Source organism: Synchiropus splendidus, chromosome 4, assembly GCF_027744825.2.
Source record: "Synchiropus splendidus isolate RoL2022-P1 chromosome 4, RoL_Sspl_1.0, whole genome shotgun sequence".
Taxonomy (NCBI): domain Eukaryota; kingdom Metazoa; phylum Chordata; class Actinopteri; order Syngnathiformes; family Callionymidae; genus Synchiropus; species Synchiropus splendidus.
Genome location: NC_071337.1, coordinates 29,596,192 through 29,621,211, shown reverse-complemented (window position 1 = coordinate 29,621,211; position 25,020 = coordinate 29,596,192). Strand labels below are relative to the sequence as shown.

General features: G+C 41.4%; 1 protein-coding gene across 5 annotated transcripts; it reads right to left on the bottom strand.

The window, feature by feature from the left end:
• Positions 1–9,554: 9,554 nt before the first annotated feature.
• Positions 9,555–24,747, bottom strand: zgc:91944 (uncharacterized protein LOC436941 homolog). 5 transcript variants are annotated; one of them, XM_053863623.1, is made up of 11 exons: positions 24,476–24,747; positions 23,786–23,897; positions 20,641–21,067; positions 20,340–20,425; positions 17,859–17,969; positions 15,485–15,697; positions 13,654–13,810; positions 12,572–12,654; positions 11,449–11,544; positions 11,250–11,368; positions 9,555–10,814 (listed from the first exon to the last, which is right to left on the bottom strand). In XM_053863623.1, the coding sequence occupies exons 2-11, from the start codon at positions 23,865–23,867 to the stop codon at positions 10,749–10,751; spliced, it is 1,440 nt and encodes a 479-aa protein (XP_053719598.1). In that variant the 5' UTR covers positions 23,868–23,897; positions 24,476–24,747; the 3' UTR covers positions 9,555–10,748. The 5 variants fall into 5 exon arrangements, with proteins under 5 accessions (XP_053719598.1, XP_053719597.1, XP_053719596.1 ...); XM_053863622.1 differs by having other exon boundaries at positions 9,555–10,818; positions 11,250–11,365; positions 24,476–24,743; XM_053863621.1 differs by having other exon boundaries at positions 9,555–10,818; positions 24,476–24,741.
• Positions 24,748–25,020: the final 273 nt, after the last annotated feature.

Genomic DNA, 25,020 nt, shown 5'->3' with positions numbered 1-25,020 from the left:
TAGTACGCAAAGGTCCACTTTCCCGGTATGCATTACGCCACGGGAGCGAGGATGGGTTGATGAAGACAGAACATTTTTGTGTCTGTTTTAAACTTAAAAATCCAGTCTCATTCAGTCTCTGAGAAATGTTCCCAGTGAAACAAAGTTTGTACACGATCAATCTGTAATGTAAGTTATTTTGTCTAGAGTGAATTAATCTGAATTAATGTTTAAAAGTCAAAGCCCTGCAGTGGGAAATATACAGTAAATACAAACTCAGTATTGTTAACATTATTGGAAAGAGCAAGATGAGGATTTGTGGCGCATCATATACATACATCTTCAATTAACCAGTGCTTAGTCGTGGTCAGAGTTGCGGGGAGTGCTGGAGCCTATCCCGCCGGTCATAGGGCGAGAGGCAGGAATACACCCTGGACAGGTCGCCAGTCCATCACATGGCGCACACACCATTCACACCCACTGTTGGGCAATTTTAGAGTGTCCAATGAACCTAGTGAGCATGTCTTTGGGCTGTGGGAGGAAACCGGATAAAACCTGTGTGCACATGGGGAGAACATGGAAACTCCATGGAGAGGCTGCCATGGGGCCCTGGCGCATCACAATGTGCAAATATTTCATTTGCTGCTGTGTTGAGCTGCTTTTATTTTGGTTCCCTGCACTTCCGCTCTTCTCTCTTCTGTCTTCTTGAGCTTCACATACAGCACACAGCTGGAACTAATCCTGAATCAGCTGCTGGAATCACCCAGTTCCAGTGTCGTGTGTCAGATTGTCCAGTTGCCAGACTGGTGAAGAAAGCGTCTGCACTCTCTTGCTGTTGGACTGCTGTTGGAGGAGTTTTTGCTTTTGTATTTTTGCCTTGGTGCCTGAGCCTTTTGTTTTACTTTGCTGTGTGTTGTTCTGACATCCATGTGTGCTTTTGATTTCTGTATTTCTGCTTGTTTTCTCCCCGGGTTTGGTTGGACGTTTTGGATTTTGGACAATTGTGACATTTGGACTTCTTATTATGAGTTACTGCGTTTTTAGACTATTGTTTGACTCCTGTGAATAACCATGTTTTTAAATTGTTTTTTGTTAAATTCTTCAAGTGTCCTCTGCCTCCTTGTTGCTCCTACAACATTTTGGGTTCCACCTGATCAGTAACCTTCAGAGCTGCAGCACATTCTCACACTTGTCGCATGCATGATGACTCATGAGGCAAAAGGTTCCCCTCCCACTGCATTCCTTAACATTCAAAAGGAATGGTTGGGGCTAGGATGTTAGGACGCATATGTATATATACAGTAGTATTGCATCAGACTGTATCATTGGCAGAGGAGGTTCTACACAAACCAAATGTTTCCTATCCCCACTCCCATGTCTGGCGTGACATTTGGAAGGAAGTGAATTGCAAGAAGAATTGTAACTATAACAGAAAGGGGGAGAGGGGTGAGGTTCTGTGCTGTGGTGTAGTGGTAGTGTTGCAACACGTTGCTTCACCCATACAATTGAAAGATCCCCAGTGCAAAACCAGGACATACGTACCAGGGTGGTAACAGAGTGGTGTCACTAGTTGCTTTTTTTGTTTTACTTGACAACTTTGTCTGTCACTGCTGGTCTTCTTCAGCTGGAGGTGGATATAAGACTCAGGTTTCAAACTGTACCTGTAGCCCCCTAGATAAACAGAGCCCCATGGAGCAATGTGGTTTAAGTACGAGGCAGGAATTGTTCAGTCTGAACATTTTTATTCAAGCATCCATTTGCTCTTTTAAGTTTCTGTTCGCTATTTGACCAGACAGAGAAGTGATGCGAGGAGTCAAGTCACCAGAGGGTTCGATTGTTGATGTGTTCCAGTCAACCAGTGTGAAAACATTGGGGGATATAAAACAATAACACAATCATTCTGTCATGTCTCATCTGCTGTTCCTCAGCCTTAAATGCATATAAACTTGATTAAGGTGGAATCTGTTGTTCAGTCTCCTCCAGAATATTAACTGAGAGCTGCTGTCTCCATCACCATGAAGATTCCCTCAGTCTTTTACTCTCTCATCCACTCGCAGCTTTAAATGGAAAACATTTGGAGGGGAAAACAGAACAAAGAGGAGTCCATTACAACCGTTGCAGACATCGGCTGAACTTCTTTTTTTCCAAACCCATCAAGCAGAGCACGCTGTGACATTGGGCGCTCAGAAGATTCGACTGCAAATCACGTTCAGATTCCATCTTTAGGGTGATATTTTTATGCGTGCTGCGTTTCAGTATTCTGGCTTTCATTTGCATTCGCATGACAGTGATGCGCTCGTAAAAATGACAAGTCGTGTAATGGAGTCTTTCTTAATGATAATAGACCAAAGAGCTGGATTCATGAGGATGTCACTACATGCGATGTTGCCAGGGTGGCAGTGTGTATGCACGCGTTTGGCGAGCGCAGGAAGAGAACCGAATTCTGGCATCTTTTACGCTCCAATACACCAGAGATCATTTTCTAATAAGGCTGACGTTTCCTTCCCAAAACTTCCACACGCACACGATATTTCTCACGAAAACGTCATTCTTCTACACTTCAGGGGACGTTATGCAGAGTCATAAAATTGATTCATGTGAATCATTATTATAGCTTACTATTAAAATCCAAGCAATTTAATTAAGGGAAATGTTTCAGGCACGATATGGTTTCTGGCACTGTCTGGTTGCAAAGCAGATTCGTGCGATGTGGCGTTAATTAAAAACTCTGTGAAACAACTCCTCGCTTTAATTGGTGATATTCCTCACTAGTATATCATATCTCAGAGTTCAGGCAAAGCTACGTTGGCTGCATACACGAGTTCATAATAAATACAAGAACAGACAGCATCAGCGCTGAAGAAGACCAGCAGTGACAGACAAGACAAACTTATTGAATTAAACTAAAAGAACAACTAGGAACATGAGGATTCTGTGCGTTCGAGCGTGTCTGTTTCAACTCACTAGATCAAAAAAAGTCTCCTTTTGAATACAGGATTCGCTCTCAGTGGAGGGTCCTGGCAGAGATGGGGGGGGGGGGAAACAATTGCGAGGAATGACTGAGAGGTGATAAACAGGGCTGCCTATAACTATAGTTAACTATAGTGAATCTTTATGTCGCCAATGTTTTTGACGCGGGATTATTGAGCATGTTTGTATGCTCATGGTTATGCTACCAGGCAGGCCACTAGGAGCCACATGGCTAAACTAAAACACTGTGTGTACATCAATAATGTTTAGGGCAGAATATGGAACACATTCATTATGATCACTGAAGCACCAGGTAAACATTGTTTTAAAAGAATGCTTTGAAGACACTTGATAAGTCGCCCTCATTTCACTCTGTAATTCAACTGTTTTTTTTGTCCACTTTTTGTCTTGAATTTTATGGTTATGGTTTGGTACGATGTTGGCTGGGGACCTCGGGAAGAGTAGCTGATTCTGTGTTTGGTGCCAGCTAAAGGGGATACTATGAATAAATGAAATGAAAAGCCCATCTGATTTTCTGTGTGCTTGAATGACCCTCCAGGGAGGTCTTTTGAATAGCCAGTTCAGTTTTAAGGCCCATTTATGATTTGTTACATACCACAAAGCTCACAGAAACTGACCAAATGGACCTGTACCACCAGAAACTTTTGCAGCAGAATTGCACTCCTTATCCGATACGTCGCTCAAATGAGACACGAAGAAGATACTGTCACAATATATTGAATGGCCTCCGCAACCACCGCCTCCTGCAACGCTGTCTCTGTTTTCCTCTTTTGTACTATTTCCACAGTCGTCATGTTGGTTTTTTGTTGTCATAAACTTTTGACCCTTGGCTGTTCCCCTGGTGGATATATTGATGAACAGCAATACCAACGTAAAGAACGCACGCATATGTAAAGCGGTATGTGATACATAGAGGGAGCATAAGTTTAGAGTCGTGTCACATAAAACTTTCGCCGAGGTTTAATTCATGTGAACTCAAAATTACATGGTGACTTTGGACACTTTTTGCAAATGTCAAGCAAGACTAACATTTGACACTGAACTGAGGCAGATCATTCCTGGACGATGGATGAAATGGTGCAGTGATCAATTTGCAAGTGAATCAGAATCCAAAACTTTATTAATCCCAAGGGAAATTGTGTATGATACAATAGTAATTTTGCACTTGACTTGCACTTCTTTTGTGACACCTGCTGTTCTCCACATGAAGATGTATCCACAAAGCCAGGTGAATGGGTGAATGGCTGGATTTGAAGCCTTGAGTTCATTCATGAGCAGGGTTCACTCTGAACCTGAATGAGAAGATGGACATCATCACATGATGCAGTCACCTCCAGCTACGTGTGTTCATCACCGTCTGGTACTGTGCTGCTAAGCCTTTATCCCACTGTTCTTTGTGTGCTGACTTCTCTCTTTATAGGACCGCCACGAAAAAAAAAACTCCACAAGACAAGCCCAGATCACGCAGGAGTGGAGTTCAGTTGACTTCGAAAGAGCTTCAATACCCATTTGAAAGTTAATCGAGTCATTCATTCTCTACCACAGATTTCCAAGTGGGGTTTCCAAGTAGTGAACGAGGAGCAATGGCTCATGTCTTTGAGAGAGGAAGACACTGAGACTGGTTTATACTAATCCTGCCACTAAAGAAAACAGATATGGACCACACCTTGCCTGGGTTAGAATGCTCTCTCTATATCTGATATTTGAAGCTTGTATTTTTCCTCCAGTCTTGAAAGCAACAACTTCAAAAGAATATTCTACCACAGCAAAGAGGACAATTGACAATTCCAGCTGTCTGTGGCCTCCGTTCATGAAAAAAAAGAGAGAAAGCGCTCTGTTTTCCTGCGGTGATTACTCTAAACACATCCCCATCACCAGCATCCCAGAGTCTTTACTCAATAAAAAGCCTCTGTTGCCATATGTTATTAACCAACCCCATCCCCTGCGGGAAGAAATCCTGCTGAAAGAATCTGAAATGGATTTTGGGAAACGCTGGGACGGAACATGACTGCAGTTTGTTATTGATCACATCCATAAGGGGGTGAGGGCGGGGGGTGTTTCAACATGCTGCTAGTGGAATCTCCGCTCAACACCTCGTTCTCTACCGATCCTTTGTTTTTCTTTTTCACTGGATCATTCATGTTTCATAAAATAAGAACACAAGGCCTGTGGACCAAATACGGCCTGCAAGATATTTAAATGCAGTACATTTAATTCAATACCGATGTGAACACCAGAACTATATCACCTCCACTGCATATTTTGGCCCTTCGTGATTAGCTTAAACACCCTTGATTTAGGGCATTTAAGTTCTATATTGTGATAGAAACTGATGTTTTCAGTCTCTCAATTGACAACTTCATGGAACCAGTTGACACGGTTTTGTGACTTGCAAGAGTTCCATAAAGGATCACACACACACAGAACATACACGCATATATGTTATATATAAGCATTATTATTGTGCATGCATAGACTGGTTATTTTCCGAAAATTTGGTTTGAATGTGGGTGGATTTAGTGTTTTGTCTTAATATGATATTTATAGCCATCTTCATTGAGATGTTATGAGATGTGTGCTATCTTTCCCAACTCTTGTATTCCCCCTCCATATCTTGAAATGCGGCATCTCCCAGCCCGCCATGTGAGGACAATTTTGTTTTGCTGAACTATTAAACATAAAATTATTAGGAAGCAGCAGAGAATTTTGGATTAAATATTTATCCAAAGAAGGCAGGTGATGGGTGCAACGTTGCCCCGATGGCAGAGGGGAGGAGAAGGACCAGGTACTGATGGGCCATGCATCAGATTGTGTGAAGGTGAAGCATTCTGGAGTGCAGCAGTCAGAAACCAGCATCACTAAACTGGCACAAGACCACACCAAAAGACCACTAATGTTCGTGGTCCTTTATGCAACGTGGTCACTGAAAATGCATGTTAGAGCCAAGTGTAAATGCATGCAGTCACATGTCAGGGAAAAGTCATGTGAATCGTACAAATCATGGCAACTGAAACAGAATTCTGATTCAACACATTGAATATGTTCCAAACTGAGTGAGAATAGTGTGATTTCCAACAGGGCTTCGTCCAATGGTGAAGGAGTTGCTCCAGTCCCCGATGAAGAAGGACAAAGCAAAGAGAGGATGATACAAGAGGCGTTGGTAGAAAATCAGACATCGCAGAGAAGAATCATTTTAGCCAAAGTTGTTTGTTGCCAGATGCAGTGGGAGAGAAGAGGCTCAGTCCTTTGTGGATCGTCTGATCGTAAGGGCAAACAAAACCCTGACAGATTCGGGACAGAGTTGCCTGCCCCCTTGTTCACTTCAGAGAGTAGTTTGTGTTTCCTGCCATCTTTATCCCACCAAAAAGAACATTGTGAAATATAAATAAAAAGTTCTTAGTCATTCCACTCTTGTGTCAGTGTTTCAAGGACACACAGCTGAGGTATGCCGTTTATGTGCAATGCCATTGTGAATGAGCAATTTCACTTGTTGTTTCACCATTATATTTAAATAAATAAATAAATAAAGCCAAAAAAAAATAATTTGGTTTGCTGAAATAGGGTCCCTGAAGAGCCTTGCTCTGAATGTAATAATAAAAAGGGAGGGACAAAAACACCTGCTGTGCTCTCCTGATAAGTTACCATTTATCGCTCGCTCTGAGAGGTTTCATGCAAGGATGCCCCACTGTAAAGGTGATGACAGGAGATGGGACATTAACTAGAGATCGTCAACAGTGAAAGAAAATAAACACTTTGCCGCTAAGTTAGACGCACTCACACTTGGCAGAAAATGGACCGCAATCATGACATAACTGTTGCTGTCCGTGCTTCAAAGTAATAACCACTGACAAATTGAATCGTACACTTTTCATGCCACCGGTGTCATCAAGTGTTTTGTGAGGCAACGAAAGTAGCTGGGAAAATCGTTTACTGAGGCGGCACATGGTGTACGTGCAGTCAGCGAAAAAAGGTGACGGGTCATGAATTCTGTTTTCCAGAGGGAAAAAGAAGATGAAAAACACTTCTCAGGGAATGAATGATAGAAGAGCCATGGTTCCTTCAACGCCTGGAGTGTGTGTGTGTGCATGTATTACTATATTTGTGTGGACCAATCTTGTCAGGACACAGATCTTATGAGGACAATTTGGCTGGTTTTGAGGGTGAAATGTCACAATAACTAGGTCCAGTTGAGTTTGATTGAAAGTCCTGGTTAAGGTTAGATATTTGTTTTAGATGGTTAGGTTTAGGGTGAGAGGCTGGGGAAAGCCTCATGCCAGTGAGAGGTCCCAACAAAGACAGAGATATAAACGTGTGTGTGTGTGTGCGTCCCTTGTGGGGACCAATTCTTGGAAACACTCCACCTTGAGAGGACCTTGAGCTGTTTGTGGGGACCTTTTTGAGGTTAAGCCTCAAATCAAAACTTCAAAATAAATGGGTCAACATAACTGAATTGAAATCAAGTTTAGGTCCCAGTTAAGGTTAGCCATTTGAGAGGCTGGCGAAAGCATCATGTCAATGAAATGTCCCCACAAAGCATAAAACATGACTTGTGTCAATAGTATCATAGTTTTAGGCGTCAGTAGTTCAACCGACTAATAATAAAATCAGGTGATAGCAGGATGGTAATGCTTGTAATTGTCAGCACTGCTAGGTGCAGTAGGTGGTGTACATTAGCATCACATGAACATGAACATGAACAATCCTCACAGTTGAAGTGTAGGAAGCAGGGGAAATGCTCGATGTGTGGGTGACCACACGGTGGTGCTTCTTTAAGCAGTGTCTTCATTTTAGAGCTCACAAGTTGGCACTCTTCTGTATAACTGTGTTTCAGTGAATCCTTGCATCATTTTAGAACTTAAGAGTGCCATTGTACTGATCTCTCAGAATGCTTCATCAGCGCATCACTGGTGTCTGGCTGAGCCCACACGTGGATGTGAGGGCCACACCTTTCTCTTGACCCTTATGAAACCTAAACAATAGCTCCTGTCTGCTCCTGGCCACAACTTTGGCCACAGCTTTCCTCTCTACAGTCATTTCACTGTCCAGAGAAACACTGCCTCAGTACCACACTCGCCACCAGCTGCCCTCCTGCCAAGTTTACCAGGCTGAATTCTGCAAGTGACCTGCTGACCCTGTCTTCTGACTGCACCCAGTGATGCAAATACATATTGTATGTATTTTTTTGTCAGTTGCAGGGCAGAACTATGAAGCTTCAAATTCCATTTCAGCAGAAATAGCAAGATCAGATTGTAATTTGGTGTTAACAGAGTGTGCCGTGTGATAAACGTTAGTTGGCAGAAGTCTAATGGCCCAAACAAAACAGTCAAAAACATCAGGCTTTTGCTTTATTGTTGATGAAAAGCGACTTCAAATGCTGGTGTGTGCTCAAACAGACGCATGGCTGCAGGCTGACAAACGATCACGGATGTGGTTAATTGTGTTGTTTTAACCATGGAAACTCAACATTTAAAAAAGTAAAGCACAGTGAAGTTGTATTGCGTTACGAAACCTAAACAATAGCACCATCTTGTGGTGATACTTAGGAGCATACCTTGTTTTTGCGTCACTGATGGAGTAGTAGCGCTGTCAGTAGATACATATTTTTAATCTCACTTAATCGCCCTAAAGCTAAGTCGCGCTTATTACCAAATTAATCACACATTTGGTATCTGTTCTAAGTGTAACTTAAAGGAACATTTACTCATCCCAAGAGTGGCCATTAATACTTACATGCGTTGCTTACAATGTTATACTTTTAGCATGTTTCTGAACCAATTCACCTATAGTCTGAGATTATTCTAAAGAATGTTCTTAACAGCAGCTTCTACGTTGGGTTGTTGGAGTAAACAAATGTTTGCTTGAGGGGATTGATAAAATCTTCATATAAGTTACATTTAGAACAGATATGAAAATGTGTGATTAATTTGCCATTAATGTGGGTTAAATTTGAATCTACTGACAGCCGAAATAAAAAGTAATCGTATATAAACAATAAAATGACTATTCTTTTCCATTTTTTTTACTGTGGTGCAAAGTATTGTCTATTTATTGGCCGCCATGAAAGCAATAAGAATACTTAAATGGAAATCAAGTTCAAACAATTCCTTTCTTCCAGTGATAAGGAGTAGTCATTGTTAGCATTTTTGAGAGCACAATGGGCTACGCTAGACTGATCGAGTTCACTGGTTCAAAAGGACTGGGGCTGCATCACAAGAGTGAAATTAAAATGGAAGTGTGTGTTTAAAAGAAATGAGGTAAACAGCAGTGTTGTTCCAAACAGGAGTGTTTGAAGCCAGCTCTGGTGGACTTGAGATCGCATTCAAGCATAGAGGAGAAGCTCGAGGAAGAATATCAGTAAGCAGAGCGATGGTTTACGAGAGCGCGTCACTCACGTCCATGTGTGTATCATTACACCACCGTTATGTGTGTCTAAAGGTAAATGAACCACTGGAGTTCGGTGTGTGTGTGGCAGTTGTGCTCCGGCGTCATGTACCTTGAAAGGTCACCACGTTTTCCTCACACACTCCCCGAAACAACACAGAAGACACAGCTTTTGATAACAAGTTTATTAGTGTTATCTCAGGTAAAAGCAGACAGGGAGGAGTGTCATTATTGTCATCAGCGTGCAGCTCGTGGTTCTGGTCCACAGTTGGACAAACAGAACTGGTGAGGATAACACTGCCGCTTTGAAAATGCTACACACCGTCTGTGTCGTTAACAGTCACAAATATGCCTGCTGTCTCACAACAGTCTGTGACACTTGAGGTAAGCGAGAGTTGGCGAGTGTTACTGAGCTAATCAACACTTCGGGTTGAGCTTATCTAAACATCAGTACAACTTTGGCATAAGGAAGTAACAGAAGAGCAGCCCCCGTCCCCTTGATAGGTCTTCGGGGGAGGAGCTTTCACGTTCATTTCATGAACATTTTGGGAAGCTGCTCTAGAGGGCCTTGGACCCGTGAATACAGGACTTAAAGTAAAGCACAGTTTCAGTAAGCTACGTATTGTTCAAGTTTTCTCGCGCTTTCTACATACTGATTATGTCGATACAGTCAAGCACCCATGATAGCTTCTATCACTGCTCTGGGTTTGTTGCAAGTTTATGCCTAAACGTCGTCTTTCAGAAGGTGCTTCGAGCATAAAAGCATGAGCTCTTTAAGAGAAACACAGTTTTAAGTCTCAGATTAGACTTTTGAAATGAGGTTGAACCAGTGAGTACTTCAAAAAGAACACGAGCGTTCACCATCTATATCCACCGTTGTTGGGATTACCTGAGATTCCAGTTGTCCCTCAGGGTTTGACGGATTACTATGAGCCCTCGGCCGATCTGATCGGCCGATTCTTTGAGGTCTGAGTTTGAATGCATGAGAAGCTTTGAGGAAACGTTCTGATATTGAACACCAGCAACACACTCACCTGACCTGCAGGCCTGACCATGTCCGTCACATGACCCAAGTTTGAAAAAGCTATGATATAAAGCGTTAAATAAAAGAGGCTCTAAATGTCTTTAAATACATTTTAGATTAAAGCTATTGAGGAGTATGGATACCATTTTGGAATGCGCTATAGATTACATACTGTATAGTGTATATTGTTACATTAGCAAGATAACTTTCGATAAATACAGCTTATTCTTCCCGCACAGGCTCCATTTCTGAGCTTTTTTACTTTTCGATCAACTCCATTGATGCAGAATTTTTTGTCACTGTTCTTCCACAGACTCCCTTTTGGAATTCTCCTCTTTCTGTTCCAGAACGGAGGCGTCAGGGCTGGAGGAGGCTACGACTTCAGAGCAGGCAGTTTTGGAAGAATCCTGCTGATCCGCGATTCTCTGGGAGGAGGATTCTTCCTGGTCATTGAGAAAAGATGTCAATTTAAATAACCAGTCCTAACTGTATAAGACACTCTAGTCATATCTGCCATGTATGCCTGTTGTAAATAAGCAAAGGGCCGCACTCTTACACTATTAAAACTCATTTTAACCCAGCAAGAGGTGTGACTGAGCATCTTGACCTTTAGCTTCCATAAACCTGTTTGGTTTCCATTATTATTAGTTCAGTACAGATCCATTTATGCGTTGGTCCAGATCCCATTTAGATGCTCAAGACAGAGGCATGAATTCAGTTTAAGTCTGACATCAACACGACTGTAACATTCATCATCACTGTCAAAAGCAAGACTCTGCTACGACTGCATCAATAAAATGAGACAGCAGTCCATCTGAGAACCAACAAAATCCCACTCTTGAAAATGATTAAAGCCTCCTTTCAACCAACTCACCTGCTCTGAGAATCGATGACCAATCTGCTCAGCAAAGTCCTGCATTTCACCGTCTTCTCCATTGGAGTGGCAGCTGGGGCTAGGCACCTCAATTCCGTGGCTTTCCAAGATGGCAGCTTCTGGTCGAGGATGAAAGGGACACCAAGGTTTAAAAATATTCACTGAGGAAGATCACCGTGCTGTTTGTTCAGGGCCTCACCAATATTGGCTCGCCTCTTCATCTCCTTACGGCGATTGGCGAACCAGTTGTAGACCTTCAGGGCTGTCACACGCTCAAACTCAGACAGTTTACAACCTTGAGGGTGATACAACAGGATGTCACACACTTTTCCATGAAACAGACATGAGACATCAAACAGTTGGTGTGTATAACATCGATAATATTGATGTTTCAGTGAAGCTTGGAATATTAAGAAATCAGTCTTCGGCTTGGCATAGTTGTTTGACACAGCAATACAGAATGAATCCAGTTATCCAATGTTGCACTCATAAGTTGAAGTCAAGCCCCTTTATGCACTTATTGTCATGCTTCCATCAAGAGACAATATTGATAGCAACCTTGGGAAAAAATAAAAAATAAAATACATTAGACACAAAGCAATATAAATATTACTAAGAACAGTTTTTTAACATTAAAAAAAATGGATTTATTTATGGTCAGAGTGAAACAAAGTAAACTCGATTGATACAAAAAATAATCATTAGACGATTGATTAAACTTCTAATATTTGATAGCATCACAAATGATAATCATAAGCAATGCAGGTGTTGTAGAAAAATAAATAAATTTCTTGATAAGTACATAACTTTTCCCATAATCAGCGGATGTTATTATTCTGATGCAATGACTCAGTTTGCTTTCTGGCTGATTCACATTCCATTCATTCACATTTAAATAAGATTCACCTAATAATCCCACAGATGTTTAGTACAGTGACTGAACAAGAAAAGAATAAAGTTGAGTGTAGTTTGGTACCAAAGTTTGAGTTTCGTCTTCACTTCAGTCACTTCTTACTTTTATCACAGACACCAACAGTGATGGCAAGAAATATCCATTTTTCATGATGGATTGATGAGGTTTCATGAAACAGTGTCCTGATTTTCAGAGGCCACCAGATGGCGCTGTTTGTTGTAACATTTTTGGACTTGTTTTAGTAACAGCTAATTCAATGAAACCTCACATCATTTCTAAATCAAGAGCGCCATCTAGTGGCCTTTGATAATGAGGACACTGTTTCATTGACCCTGCTATATTGTCTGATGATCATCTACACATCACTATCCATTTTATAATCATATCAAACAGGGTATCAGAGGAAAACCTGGTTTCTGGATGACAGAGTTGCAGGCATTGGCGATTTCTTCCCGTCGTGCTTCATCAGGGTACTGGTTCTCCATGAAGAAACTGGAAGAGAGTGGACATCAGTTTCATCAACGGCGTTGAAATTGCTCATAACAGTACCCCTGACTATCCCCTGCGATACATAGAGGCCTAGACTACCCTCAGCTCTTCTCAGGTTAACAGAGAAACATGTTGTGGGTCTTGCCCTAGGCCTTCTCACCAGTATCTCACCAGGGAGGCGTCTAAGACAAAGTCACCTCTTTCTTCACCAACAGAGCAATGACTACGGATGTTGCACTGATTCGTTGCCTGGTCAGAACACTGCATTTCCCTCGCTGTTGTTTTGCATCGGGGGGAAATTCTCAGCTAGTGTTTATGTGAAGTGGTACGTAGAAAATAATGAATGGATCAAATATTTTATACAGTGTTTCAATAAGTGAATGCCATTCATTGATGGAAGCTTTCATTGAAAATGTAATTTATGCATGAAACTGAATAAATCTATCCAAACCAAACAATAGAATGACATATGCTGATATGTTATGTTTTACTTGAACAAAATGTGATTTCACTGACTATGGGGGATGATAGCACACCACTCCGTGGACAGTTTCTTCCCTCCCTTGACTCTCTCACTGCAGTGACCTATCCTGTCCACTCCATCACAAACGCACAAGCCACTACACGTACACACATCCTTAACCTCCACAACATTGCCCTTGCATCGAAATGTCCATGATCAGCACTGCAGTATGTATAATCTGTGGCAGCTGCACCACTTACCACAGCAGAACAATCAATGCACTGCATTCAAGTTAAGTGGGCGCTGAAGATCTGCGTGATGAAGCTAGCGGTGGCCACACTAAAGGAGTGATCAAGAACCACTGGAGGACTGTGATTTACTCCTGGCACCCGCCATTACCGTATGAATCAGTGTATAGACTCACACAGTGCAACAAAACATCGCTGATCAATTCTAACTACTTGATGATGACTTAGCATCACGCTACGTACCACTAGGTCTAGATGCTTGACTGCACATGAACACACATGGAAGCTCACCTCTCCATGATTGATTGACACTCCTTCCTCCATGTGAACCTACTTCCTCGACGCAGCCTGAGAGGTCCAGCGACCACGCCAGCCCGGTCACTGGCCATGATTCCTGCCCGCCAGTCAGGTTCCTCCTTCACCAAAGAACGCATGGACAAGGTGGCTCCTACACGGGAGATGAGAGCACATACACGAGTGCAAGAACATTAGTAAGTAACAGGTGGTTGATGATGGTATGAATATATGACTGTCGTTGTTGTTGTTGCTGTCTACAAGCTGAAGGAGCTAAAATAAAGTTATTAGTACTCTTTGTGTTGAGGTTGACTCAGGAAAATACCCAATAATAACCAAGAAAAGCTTGGAAAAATGAGTGGATTTACAGATTTAAATAAAGTCATTTATTGTCATAATTGAAATCATAAATTCCTTCTCACTGAAAATAGACATTTTTGTCCTGACCTTTAGATGACAGATTTTTATTTCAACTTCTTTTCAAGAATGAAGCTCTGGATGGTCAATGAGTCGCAATATTGACTTTTTTTTTTTTTTTACCTATCCAAAAGAAAGGCTAAAAGCGCGCTTCCCATTGAGGTCATGTGAGGTGTTGAGGCCTAACCGGGATACACAAAGGGCCAGTGTGGTGCAAGTTTTCTGATTCAAGTGGTTGACTTGTTGAACAAATACATGCACCACCCCGGTCCTTTGAGGACTGAGCTGAATACCAAATTGTGACACAGACATGGAAATGTGCATCTAAGGTACACTGTCTGCAAAGATACTACCATAGAATAGCAATACCGGGGAAACCTTGGAAGGATTGGGTGAGAACAAGCATAGTGTGGCTTCATGATAAAGTCCCACACCTCTGTAACAGCTCCACTTGAGAGAGAGAGTGTGCGAATACGTCTGACACCCTTTGTATTTGGATTGAAATGAGCTTCTCCAGCCACCTGATCTATTTACACATTTCAGTCTTCACATGGTTATCTGATATGTGTGCCAAGGTTTGCTGCGTGCAAGAGGGACATATGATGGTAACTTAAAATAAATATCCTATAAAGCATCATCTCCCCTTGACATTCTCAGGATCAGGAATGTGCCACACAATTTATAGAGAATGGTTATACCTGGCTAGCTAGACACAACCAGAAACAACATTTGGTTACTAGGAATAATGACCCAGACAGTTAATCTTAGTGAGACAATCTCTCACAGAGACGGTCATGTTAGTCCACCTGTCAAGTAAAAATGAATATGAACAGAATTCAATGAAATTATCAGGGCATAATGGGACAAAGGACACAATAATGTTTCAAAACATATAACAAATAAATAAAACATAATATTGGGGAAAAAACAATCACAATAACCATAGAGATGAGCAATTTGGTGAGTGCTTTTCTACTTTCAAACACAGTGATCCTCTTAACGGTACAAGAAACCCATTGCTCGTACACAGCAGTATCTTGACATTACAAGCTAAAATGACATTTCCATGTTATATGTTCAGAAAACTCTGAAGTGAATCTTTATAAGCTCCAAATGCAGTTTTTATGGCTTCTGACTATTCTCTCAGAGAAGTAGTAAAATGAGCTCACACTGAAGCTCATCATTTATAGAGCGGCCAATAAAATGCACACGAGGAGGACACTATTTCACTCAGCACGATGATGTATATTTTGAGAAAATGTAGTGTGAAAGAGACTCACATCAGTAGCAGTAGTATTCCATCTTAATGAAAAATACAATGGCGTCGTGATTCAAATGGAGTAAAGGCATGCATTGGCCTCTAAAGCTGCCGTTGCTGGGGCCATGCCGGGACTGGGCAGGCGTGGATTACCTGGCTGCACTTGGGCAGCTGCGGTGGCAGCAGCGTACCAGGGCAGCAAGTGCATCAGCAGCTCTCTCTGCCTGATCCACAATGGGTTGGGGTGCAGAGTGGTGTTGGGGTTTGGGAGGATGTTGGTAAGGCTGCCTGTTGCAAGCGGCCCATCTCTCTCCCAGCCCCTGGCTCTGGGACCCATGGAGGTCTGGCTTTCACTCCACCTCAGCCCTTCAGTCAGGACAAAACCAATGGTCAGCCAGGCCACTTTGGAACAACGCCAACCAAGACTTGCAATTTTGGTGCTGGATTGCGATGAAAGACATATCCATTTTTTGTTCTTCTTTGTGGCAAACAATTGATATTCTTCCTCATGGAAGAAGTCATGATCAGTTACAGAGACGATACTGTTAGTATATCAGTCAAAAGCCAGCCTGTGAGCGTTTCAGGAATGAAAACCAGCACCATAGGACATCCAGAGTCAGAGGGCTTCGGACCAAAGAGGAAGTAGAGCTTAGTAAACATACACAGGTAGCAGAGCAGGGGGAAACAGCAGCAGCAGACCATTTATCTGCAGAGTTCATCATTAAGCATAGTGTAATATTGCTAACTCAAAAAAAAACAACACCTGTAATTGTGTTAGGATGCAGGCTCACACTTGAACAAATTAACAGAAAAACTGTGTGGACGTTGTTAACTAATCTCTAGACATGACTTCACACACAGTTTTACAACACAAACAATAACAAATTTTGCGGCAGTATCATAAATGTTTCTTCAAACGATCTGCACATCAGTTCAGAGAACGGATGAGAATCCACATGAGATTTGTTTTCTGCACTGCATGACTCAACCAAGGTCTCAGTACAAAGTGAAGAAAGGCATTCTTCTCTTATTCCAGACCATCAGACTCAGTGGGAAATCTGGCTAACTAGTGATGATGAGATCTGACAATACGATACCTTCATCAAACAAATGATTATTTTTGTTGCAGGACATTGTATTTAATAAAAAATCTTTTTATATGCCGTATTTCTTACTACTTCAACATTGTTTGATCAATACACTCAACCATCAAATCAAGGACAAAAAGCTGGAACCTCGCCATATGACAAACAGGTTCTGAAAATAATTCAAGTCGCACCTTTATCCATTTTCCAAAACTGGTAGGTCTGGAAATTGATCACTCTGTAACCCCCATTTTGGGCATCAGCAAATCGTTCAGCTGAATTGTGTTATCACGGAGAATCATCTAAATGGCATTATCATTGATAAGACATTGTAATGCAATTACAGTATTGGTCGGACTAAGTCGATCCAGAGTAAAAGTTGCACCAGTCAAAAAATGCATCATCAAGATGACGAAAAACATCTATAGGCCAATTTTTCAGGGGAAATTTATTTTACAAAATCTATTGCAGGATGCTGTAACACCATTAACCATTAACCTAACACAGAATAATGTAATTGCAAATATTATTAATAACACCATTCCCTGGAATTGTGCACCTAATAAAACATTTCTAGAAGGTGTCATATTTGGCTCTAAACATTCATAATATCACCATTAAAGCCTCAGGAATGCCTTTTGATGTCTTATGCATGTACTAATCATGCATTACAGATGAGACTTTTAAGTGTAACCTTTTTTATTACTGTTAACTCATACCTAATGACCTTCAGCCTAAAGGCACCCATTTACTGCCCAGTTCTTCTAGTGTTGGGCAGATCCCTTAAGTTTACAGTCGGAACAGTGATTCTGTTCTAGGTGAAATCTTGCTTGGATGACGAGCTCAATTCGTTGTTTCTGCTTTCCCATGGTCTTCAATTTTGTCTGTAAAAACCTGGGCAGTTCCTGGGAGTTGTTGCCCACGGGAGTAAAGAGATTGAGTTTGTTGACCATTGTCCTCTATAGAACTGTGGCTGAAGGCAAAAGTAACAACACTGATTTGGGAGAGACGCTGCTGTTCAATTTAATAAAGAAAAATGATAAGCATTTCTGAGGACATATCTTATTAAAATAAACCCGGCCAGCTCACTTTGTAACTCAGCAGAGACACAAACAATTGTGCTCACCACTGCATTTTTAGCCAGACTGCATGTGAATACATATAACAGCGTAGACAAGACCAAAACTAATTGCAAAGGGATCATAATTAACTTCAGAGTTTTAAAATCCTTTTAGAGTATGTGCCATTTCAACATGTTCTGCTCAACCCAATCGCACTGAAAGCACAATTGCATCCATGTATCGCACTTCAACATACAGTTAGCATGAACAGACATGCAGGGTAATGCAGGGAAACAGATGAGATGCATGGGAAGACTTGCAGCATCAATCCACCGCAGCTATTGCAGACCTTATCTTGAAGGTTTTGAAAACCACTCTCACCTGGATTGTTCCTCTCCAGCAGGTACCAGCGGTAGAAGGCTCTGCGCTTGGAATCGCTCATTTCCAGGCCCTGTTGCAGCAGCCACTGGGAGATATAACTCTGACTGATGCCTGTGAGGGAAAAAAAAAACAAGGTAATGTTTGTGCAGAACACTTTGTTTTAGTGAAGTGTAATTTATTGTGCCGAGACTGTCTGCAACCCACAGCTTCATCAGCCCAAGACCAATCAGCCTATTCCGCAATGACCTGTGGTTTATTGCAAAATACACCAACACGCTACAAACATTTCCTATTAGAAGTGGGACATTAATAGAGCATGTCCTCGTCTTCTCAAGCAAATAAGAACTGAACACAGACAAACAGAGATATATTGGTGCCTCAGACGTACAGGGCAGATGTGGAGATTGTCCAGCACCAACATGAGAGATTTTATAAGAATGGTGGACATTCTCTGTAAAAGATAACCAATAGTGTTATTTATAACTGCATTCCATTTTTGTTTTTTTTTTTCTTTTTTTTAATTAATGAAATTTGCAATTTTGCAAAGTCAAAAGTACAATAAAGTAAAAGGTACAAAAAAAGTAAAAAATACACATTTAAGATCCAAACTGGGGAAATATTTCGTCAAGTTCTAGAGCATGCAAATCATATGTGAATGAATAAGTGAGACACAATTGAAAATTTGACAATTATAAAAATAGACAAAAGATTGGCCAACGAACCTACTAAACTGACAATTTAAAACCATCATAGAACCACAACTTCTAGGAACAAAAAGGATAATAAAATTTTGTCGATCATCACATTTCAAGGTTGTGGCCATGTCCAGCATGTGTCCACGTGTCCGTTGCTTTGGCGTAATAAATAAATAAATGACTTTAATTGTGATCACTCTCTTGAGTCAAAGGTTTTGCGAAAAGTTACATGCTATATTATGAAGGTTACAACAACATATGGTATTATCAAGGACTGGGTGAACTATATATTTTCCATGGTGGTACAGGAAAAAGGAAAGAAAAAATATTGCCATTGCAATTCAAGATAGTGTTTCCACACTCCTGTGAAAAGCTTGTAATTTTTAAGAAGACAAAACCAACATTTCTACATTTTATCTCTCGAGGAGAATGTCTGATAAACTCAGGGTTTAAGGGCTTAAATAAGAGCTGCCACGCCTTCAGAAAAAAGGGTGTCTTTTTAATGGACAAATCTCATGTAATCAATTGCATTAAAATGAAGTGGAAACATCGACGTATAATATATAAGCGTATAACATGTAACACACCATGGAGGTGGACATGATGCTTTCAGGCATGTGTTTAACAGAAAAATCTTGAAAGAAACCTCATAAGTCCGTTACTCGCAGAACTCAAAAGTCCAGCTGTACATACCGTGTGAAGAGACAGAGCTATTCTGATTGGAGAGAGATTTACTCCCCACTGATAAAAACTGGCATTTGTATTGCCACCAATTCAGTAAATAACAAAACCTCCCCATCTGCTTCCTATCTCTATTGCTTCTTTATTGGCTGCGACCAGTTCAAAAAATCCTGTCAGAAACCCTGAACCTCAATATTAATGAAAAAGTGAAAAAAAAAATGACATCAGCTTTGACGTGTAAATGTCGATTTTGCATCCACCATAACTGTCTTTGTGTGTCAGAACATCTCATTTCCTTTTCAAGTTGGCAAGATTTTAGGTCCAGTGCTTTTAATTGGAGATGCATGAATTTCCCAGGACTGCTGGCAGTCTGTGATTTTATTTTCCCCCATCTAGCATTTAAGCTAAAAATATACGTCTGATCTGGTTTTCACAAACACATCAGACTCTCTTAAGCACTAATGTTTGAATACATGAATACATTGGGATGAATGTGACAACTTAAATAAGGTATAGAAATTCAAATAGCTATATGCACAATACCATCTCTCACCCTGTAATGGAGTGTTTCTGAATACATAATTGGATTTCCCTGCTCTGCCACAACAGCATGCATGAAATTACTACCTATTTGTGGTACATGTTCTCGGGGAACAGTCATAGCTACTTTTTTTCTGGAATTGATTTTCTGCCATCAGACAGGCCGTTTCTTGCTTTAAAAAGATGGGCACATCCACAATTTCTTTCCCAAAAGTGAGATTAAAAAGAGGCATTGTTCAGTGGACGGGTCACCAACATGGTGCCCACGGCCACCAAACACCAGGTGTTTGATGTTTTTATTTTTTTAACACTGTTGGTAATTATTATGAAAACTCAATAATGAGAGTATTTGAGAGGAATATCATTCATCATCCATTGTTTATCGGGATTTCAGAAGTGTGTACTGAGCCGATGGAAGCCCTTCGGGTCGCTCAGTGCCCTTGGAGTATCTTGTGGTTGCTTAAAGGTAGGTGACCCCTGCTTTAGGATGTTTGTAAATAAAAACCTACAGTACATTCTCACTTAAGTGCACAACTATTCACGTCAAAAGAAACCAGTAAAATACCTGTGACTTGTCCCACGATGGCCTGGGAGATTCTGCGATTATTGAGAAAGGTTTTGATCTCTTCTTTCACCAAGTTACTGTCCCTCCTGAAAAAAAAAGCAACACAGAGCCATAAATGAAGTTTCATCATTGGTTCACTGGGATGATCTGAGCGGTCCCCTGGCCGCTGACCTAAATTAACCTGACTACAATTCTGGAGAATCATTTGGCTTCTCTGGAGACTCCAGCTGTCATTAGACTACATTAGAACTGTCGCTGTGTTATTAATCTTCTGGAAGCATTTGTCCGTCATTCTGCTCACCTCATATACTCCTCCACCTTCTCCTCCAAGTCCCACTCCTCTTCTCCAATCATGTCATAGCTAAAGGAGCGCTGCACTACAACACTGGGAGGGTACAGAGGTGGGGGAGAAGCTTCATAGCTGTTGCTTGGGGAGAGTGCAGTGGCATCCAGGCCACAGGTCTGAGTGGTGGCTGACGCCAAGGAGAGCGAGGAGGAAGAAGACGAAGATGAGGATGGGGCTTGGGCGGCTGTGGCGGGAGTGTTGTTGGATGGAGCGGAATTGGAGTCACAGTGCAGCGAGCGGTGGTCTGGGTCCAGCCTTTCCAAGGACTCCAAAGCGTGGATGATCTGAGGTTTGGTCATACCTGACAGGCGCAGACGCTGGAGGAGGTCTATCTGTTCGATAGTGTAGCGTGGCTCCGTGCCACTGCACTCCATGGTTGCATCTGGACATGACAGAAAGCCGTGTGTCACAAAAGTCTCACATTAGATTTCAATAGCTTGAATTTGACCTTAATATCGCTATTATACAGGATTGCACACACGAATCTTTTGCGTGGATGGTCCATCCATAAACCCCATCATTTTTTTAAAAAAGGAATCAATCACCCTGTGAAGGAAAAAAAAAAGAAACCGTTGTCTGTCAGTTTATATTTTTATCTAAGCGGTAGTTCAGCGAACTAGAATGAAATGGTCTCGTGGCAACAGGATCCAATCACCACATCAGTTCGGAAAGCCGGTGGAGGGCAGCAGTGGACATGTCAGTGATAGAAGGGGATATCAGATTCAGAAAGATGGACATCAGAGACGCAGAATTTCAGCTGCCCTCAAATTCTCCCTGCAAATATTCAGCAATATCGCAATAAATAAAGTCTCAAATTAACAGCAAAAGACTAGAAAAGAAGCTACCATGGCCTCATTATCCTTCAGTGCCGTCAGATTCCAGACAGGAGTGCCCAGAAGTACTTGGTGTTCAGTGATCAGAGATTGAACAAGGTAAGGAAGACTGAAACCCAACCATCATCGATGAAGACAAAAGTGGGATGGGAAGGTTTCATTTCTCATTTTGTTGCATAGTAATTCAACACACGCATAGTTTACCCATTAATTGTTTTCACGCAGCTTTTCTCCTATGGAAACCAAACCAATACTAAAGACTGATTTCAGCACATACTAAAACAGCAATAAATTCCTGTTGGAGAATAAAACAGTGAAATTTCTGGTGTCCACGACATGGATGAGGACAATCATATGAACTGAAGGAGGAAGACATGCATGACAGCACACATATATGACGGCACTTCAGTCGGAAGCTTGTGAAGCGTGACGTGGCATCACTGTTCCATTAGTAACAAAGGTGTTGAAATGCAGCAACAGACATTTCATCGAGATGACATGTGAGTCACGGACAGACAATCAACATCTTCAGACTCCCGATTGGTGAGAAGGTGTGCTGTCGATTGGTTGGAACAGAAAAAATTGCAGTAACATACAGTATTCATGGTGACTGTTCACAGGCAGCACATGGGAGCTGAAGCTCTGCCTCACCGGGATCAGAGACATGTTAGAGGCATTCTTAAAACAAAACATTGCTTATTAGGAATGTGGAAATGGAAGCAGCCTCGGACGCAGAAGAAAATACGCTGTGAATAGTGGAGGCAGCAGTAGTGTTCAAAGTACCACTGTAACCCTGCCAACAATGATGATCACCAGGCATCTTCATTGTTCCTTGGGAGATGAGGAAGAGTCTCAGCAGTGGATCAGATAATCTGTAAAAGGTATGCAATTTACTAGGGCCGGCACCTACGAGCAGATTTATACCCATCCCGAACTATGGGTCAGACTGAATATTTTTCTTATTAACAGAATTCCATTGTCTCTACTAGATTGAAAACAACAGCATTTTTAAATAGTGATATCAACACTATTAACATGTGAGGCCATCCAACAGCAACCAGTTAAACAGAACCGTATGTCACACAAAAGCAGTTAGTGAGATGAGTGAAAAAAGGATTCAACAAAACCACAACTCTCCCAAACTGCAAAGGCCTTCGCTGTAATCTTTGGACTTGACAACTAAATAGAAAAAAATCATGGTTATTTTAAAATCCCAAATCATCAGCTATATTTATCATCAGTCAGTTCCATTTATAGACTGAAAAGTGCACACATAAATAAACCTTTAAAGGGTTATTAATAGATAAAAAACCAAGAAATACCAAAACACAGGGAAATCTTCTGTTTCCAAAGTTGCACTAATTAAAACGAATGGGAACAAGGACTTTAACTGTAATGTTATGAAAGTCTACGTAATAATAGTGGTCAATTAAAATCAATTCTCCCTCTGCCCTCTTCTCTGAGGAAGAGTCCTTGAGTCACTGGAAAATGTTGGCACCTTCTCCAAAACTTGGCACAGACTACTGTGGATAACCTTGCTCAGATCGTCCACAGCGATTTAAAAAAAAGCTGAAATAGGCAAATATCTGAACTAAAAATAGAACTTTATATATGAATTAAATAGTGCACTAATTTACACCGCCGCATATGTTCCAATGCCTGCCCTTCAAAGTTTACCCTTAATTGAGTGGAAGGTTTGCCAAATAAAACTATACAATTTACTACATAACAGAGGTAGGAAATGGCGGTCAAAGCATAAAATCTTTGAGGAACAGAAAAAGAAATGATCTGAGTATATGTCCAGATTATGTTTTCTTATGAAATGGTTTCTTGAATTTTATGTCATTTTTCAATATTGCCTGAATTTAAAAAGTAAGAAAACGAATGAACCAATGTAATCTTGTACCAAACAATCCACAATAAAAGAAATTATGCATGGACTATGTGGAAAATATATACATTATAACACAAACTTAAAATAATAGACACATGGCTCAAGCGACCGAAACATTGAAATGCTTGTGTTTCCCATGTAATGATCATATTTTAACTATAGCGTGTTTTTGTTGTCTGAGAAAATATGGTGTATCTTTGTCGAATAGAAATATGGGCTTCACCATTGCATTATAAGCAGTTTCCATCTTTCATTGTCAGTCAAGACTACGAGGGTTTGATCAACTTCATGTGCTCAACATCACAAATGGGAAAAGAAGTGTCCCATCCATACAGTAACTGACATTGAAAACAAGTGACAGCCGAACCCTCACCTGATGGAGGCAGCGACAGGGTGAGACGCCCCGGGAGTGGCTCAGAACGCGGGGTCGCGACGGGGACGCTCCACTGTCGCATGGCTCAGCGGAGCTCCGGCCGACTGCACAGCTGCACAGACAGGACACATTCCCCTGCTCTTATCATGCAGGGCTAAATCACCGCTACCTACAAGCTGGCGGTGGCTAACCAAGCTAGGCTAACGTTGTCAACTATGTCTGGTTCTGCTTCAGCGTGAAGTTAGCAGCTGACAGTGAAGCCCGAGTCGGAAGTCCACTGTCTCCACAGTAAAATCGACTAATTACACTACTTTCACGGGTGCAATAGTGACCGAATCCGCGTCAGTGTACACGAATTCGGCATTTATGGATATATTTATCATATTGTTTAATATTAAGCCCATATTCACAGATCCATCTCGTTAGTATTCATCCTTTATTTCGACGCACACCGGAAACGCGCCTGCAAGCACTGCAAGACTTTGCTATTTCGTCTGGTCTGCCAACTTGTCTACAACTTGCAGCCATATAGTTTTATTGCTTCGGCCATTGCATCGCTTATAACAGTAAAGAAAACAACAATTAGTATATTGAAACGATGAATTGTAAACGTATAGCTCGTAGATTAGCAGGCTAGCTAGCCATGTTAGCCGAAGCTAGTGGCTGACCGTCCCGCTGCGGAGCTCCTACCTCCCGCAGGCAGCTGGCTCACAGCTGCAGCCGACTGGAGGGACGAGCAGCGGGGCGGTGGAACTCAAGTCCAAGTCTTTGTCTCCCGTGTCCCTCTGGAATAACTTCTCTACGATGCCCAAGCTTCAGCAGCCAAGCGGGAGTACAGGAATCGGAGCAGGGTCATTATGTCTTTGAGCTATGCAGCAGGGAATACAGTATGCAAATGTACAGAGTCGGTCTTTATTTATGACCCCTCACCCGAAATATCGTCAAGCTGCATGGATTATAATTATTCGTTTCCGGCCGATATCGAGCACACGATGTACTTAAAATATACATCAAACCCAGAAAACCTATATGACAGCGCATTCATTGCATGCATTGCATTTGCACGAGTAATTTAATGTCATCTATGAGGAGTGGCATTTGTATGACTCTGATTTCTGTATTTGGGTGTTGCCAAAATAAAAGCAGCGGGAGGATCTTTATTTACCATCATTTTTGTCGGTAGAAAGTTATTTCCCTCGATTCACTTTTATTGAAAATGTTTCACTTTATTAATA

Coding starts and splice junctions, on each gene's coding strand:
- zgc:91944 (XM_053863621.1), bottom strand. CDS start 23,867: ATGCGACAGTGGAGCGTCCCCGTCGCGACCCCGCGTTCTGAGCCACTC. Junction 20,426..20,640: donor AAGGTGGAGGAGTATATGAG/GTGAGCAGAATG, acceptor TTTTTTTTTCAG/GAGGGACAGTAACTTGGTGA. Junction 17,970..20,339: donor CATCGTGGGACAAGTCACAG/GTATTTTACTGG, acceptor TTTCCCTCACAG/GCATCAGTCAGAGTTATATC.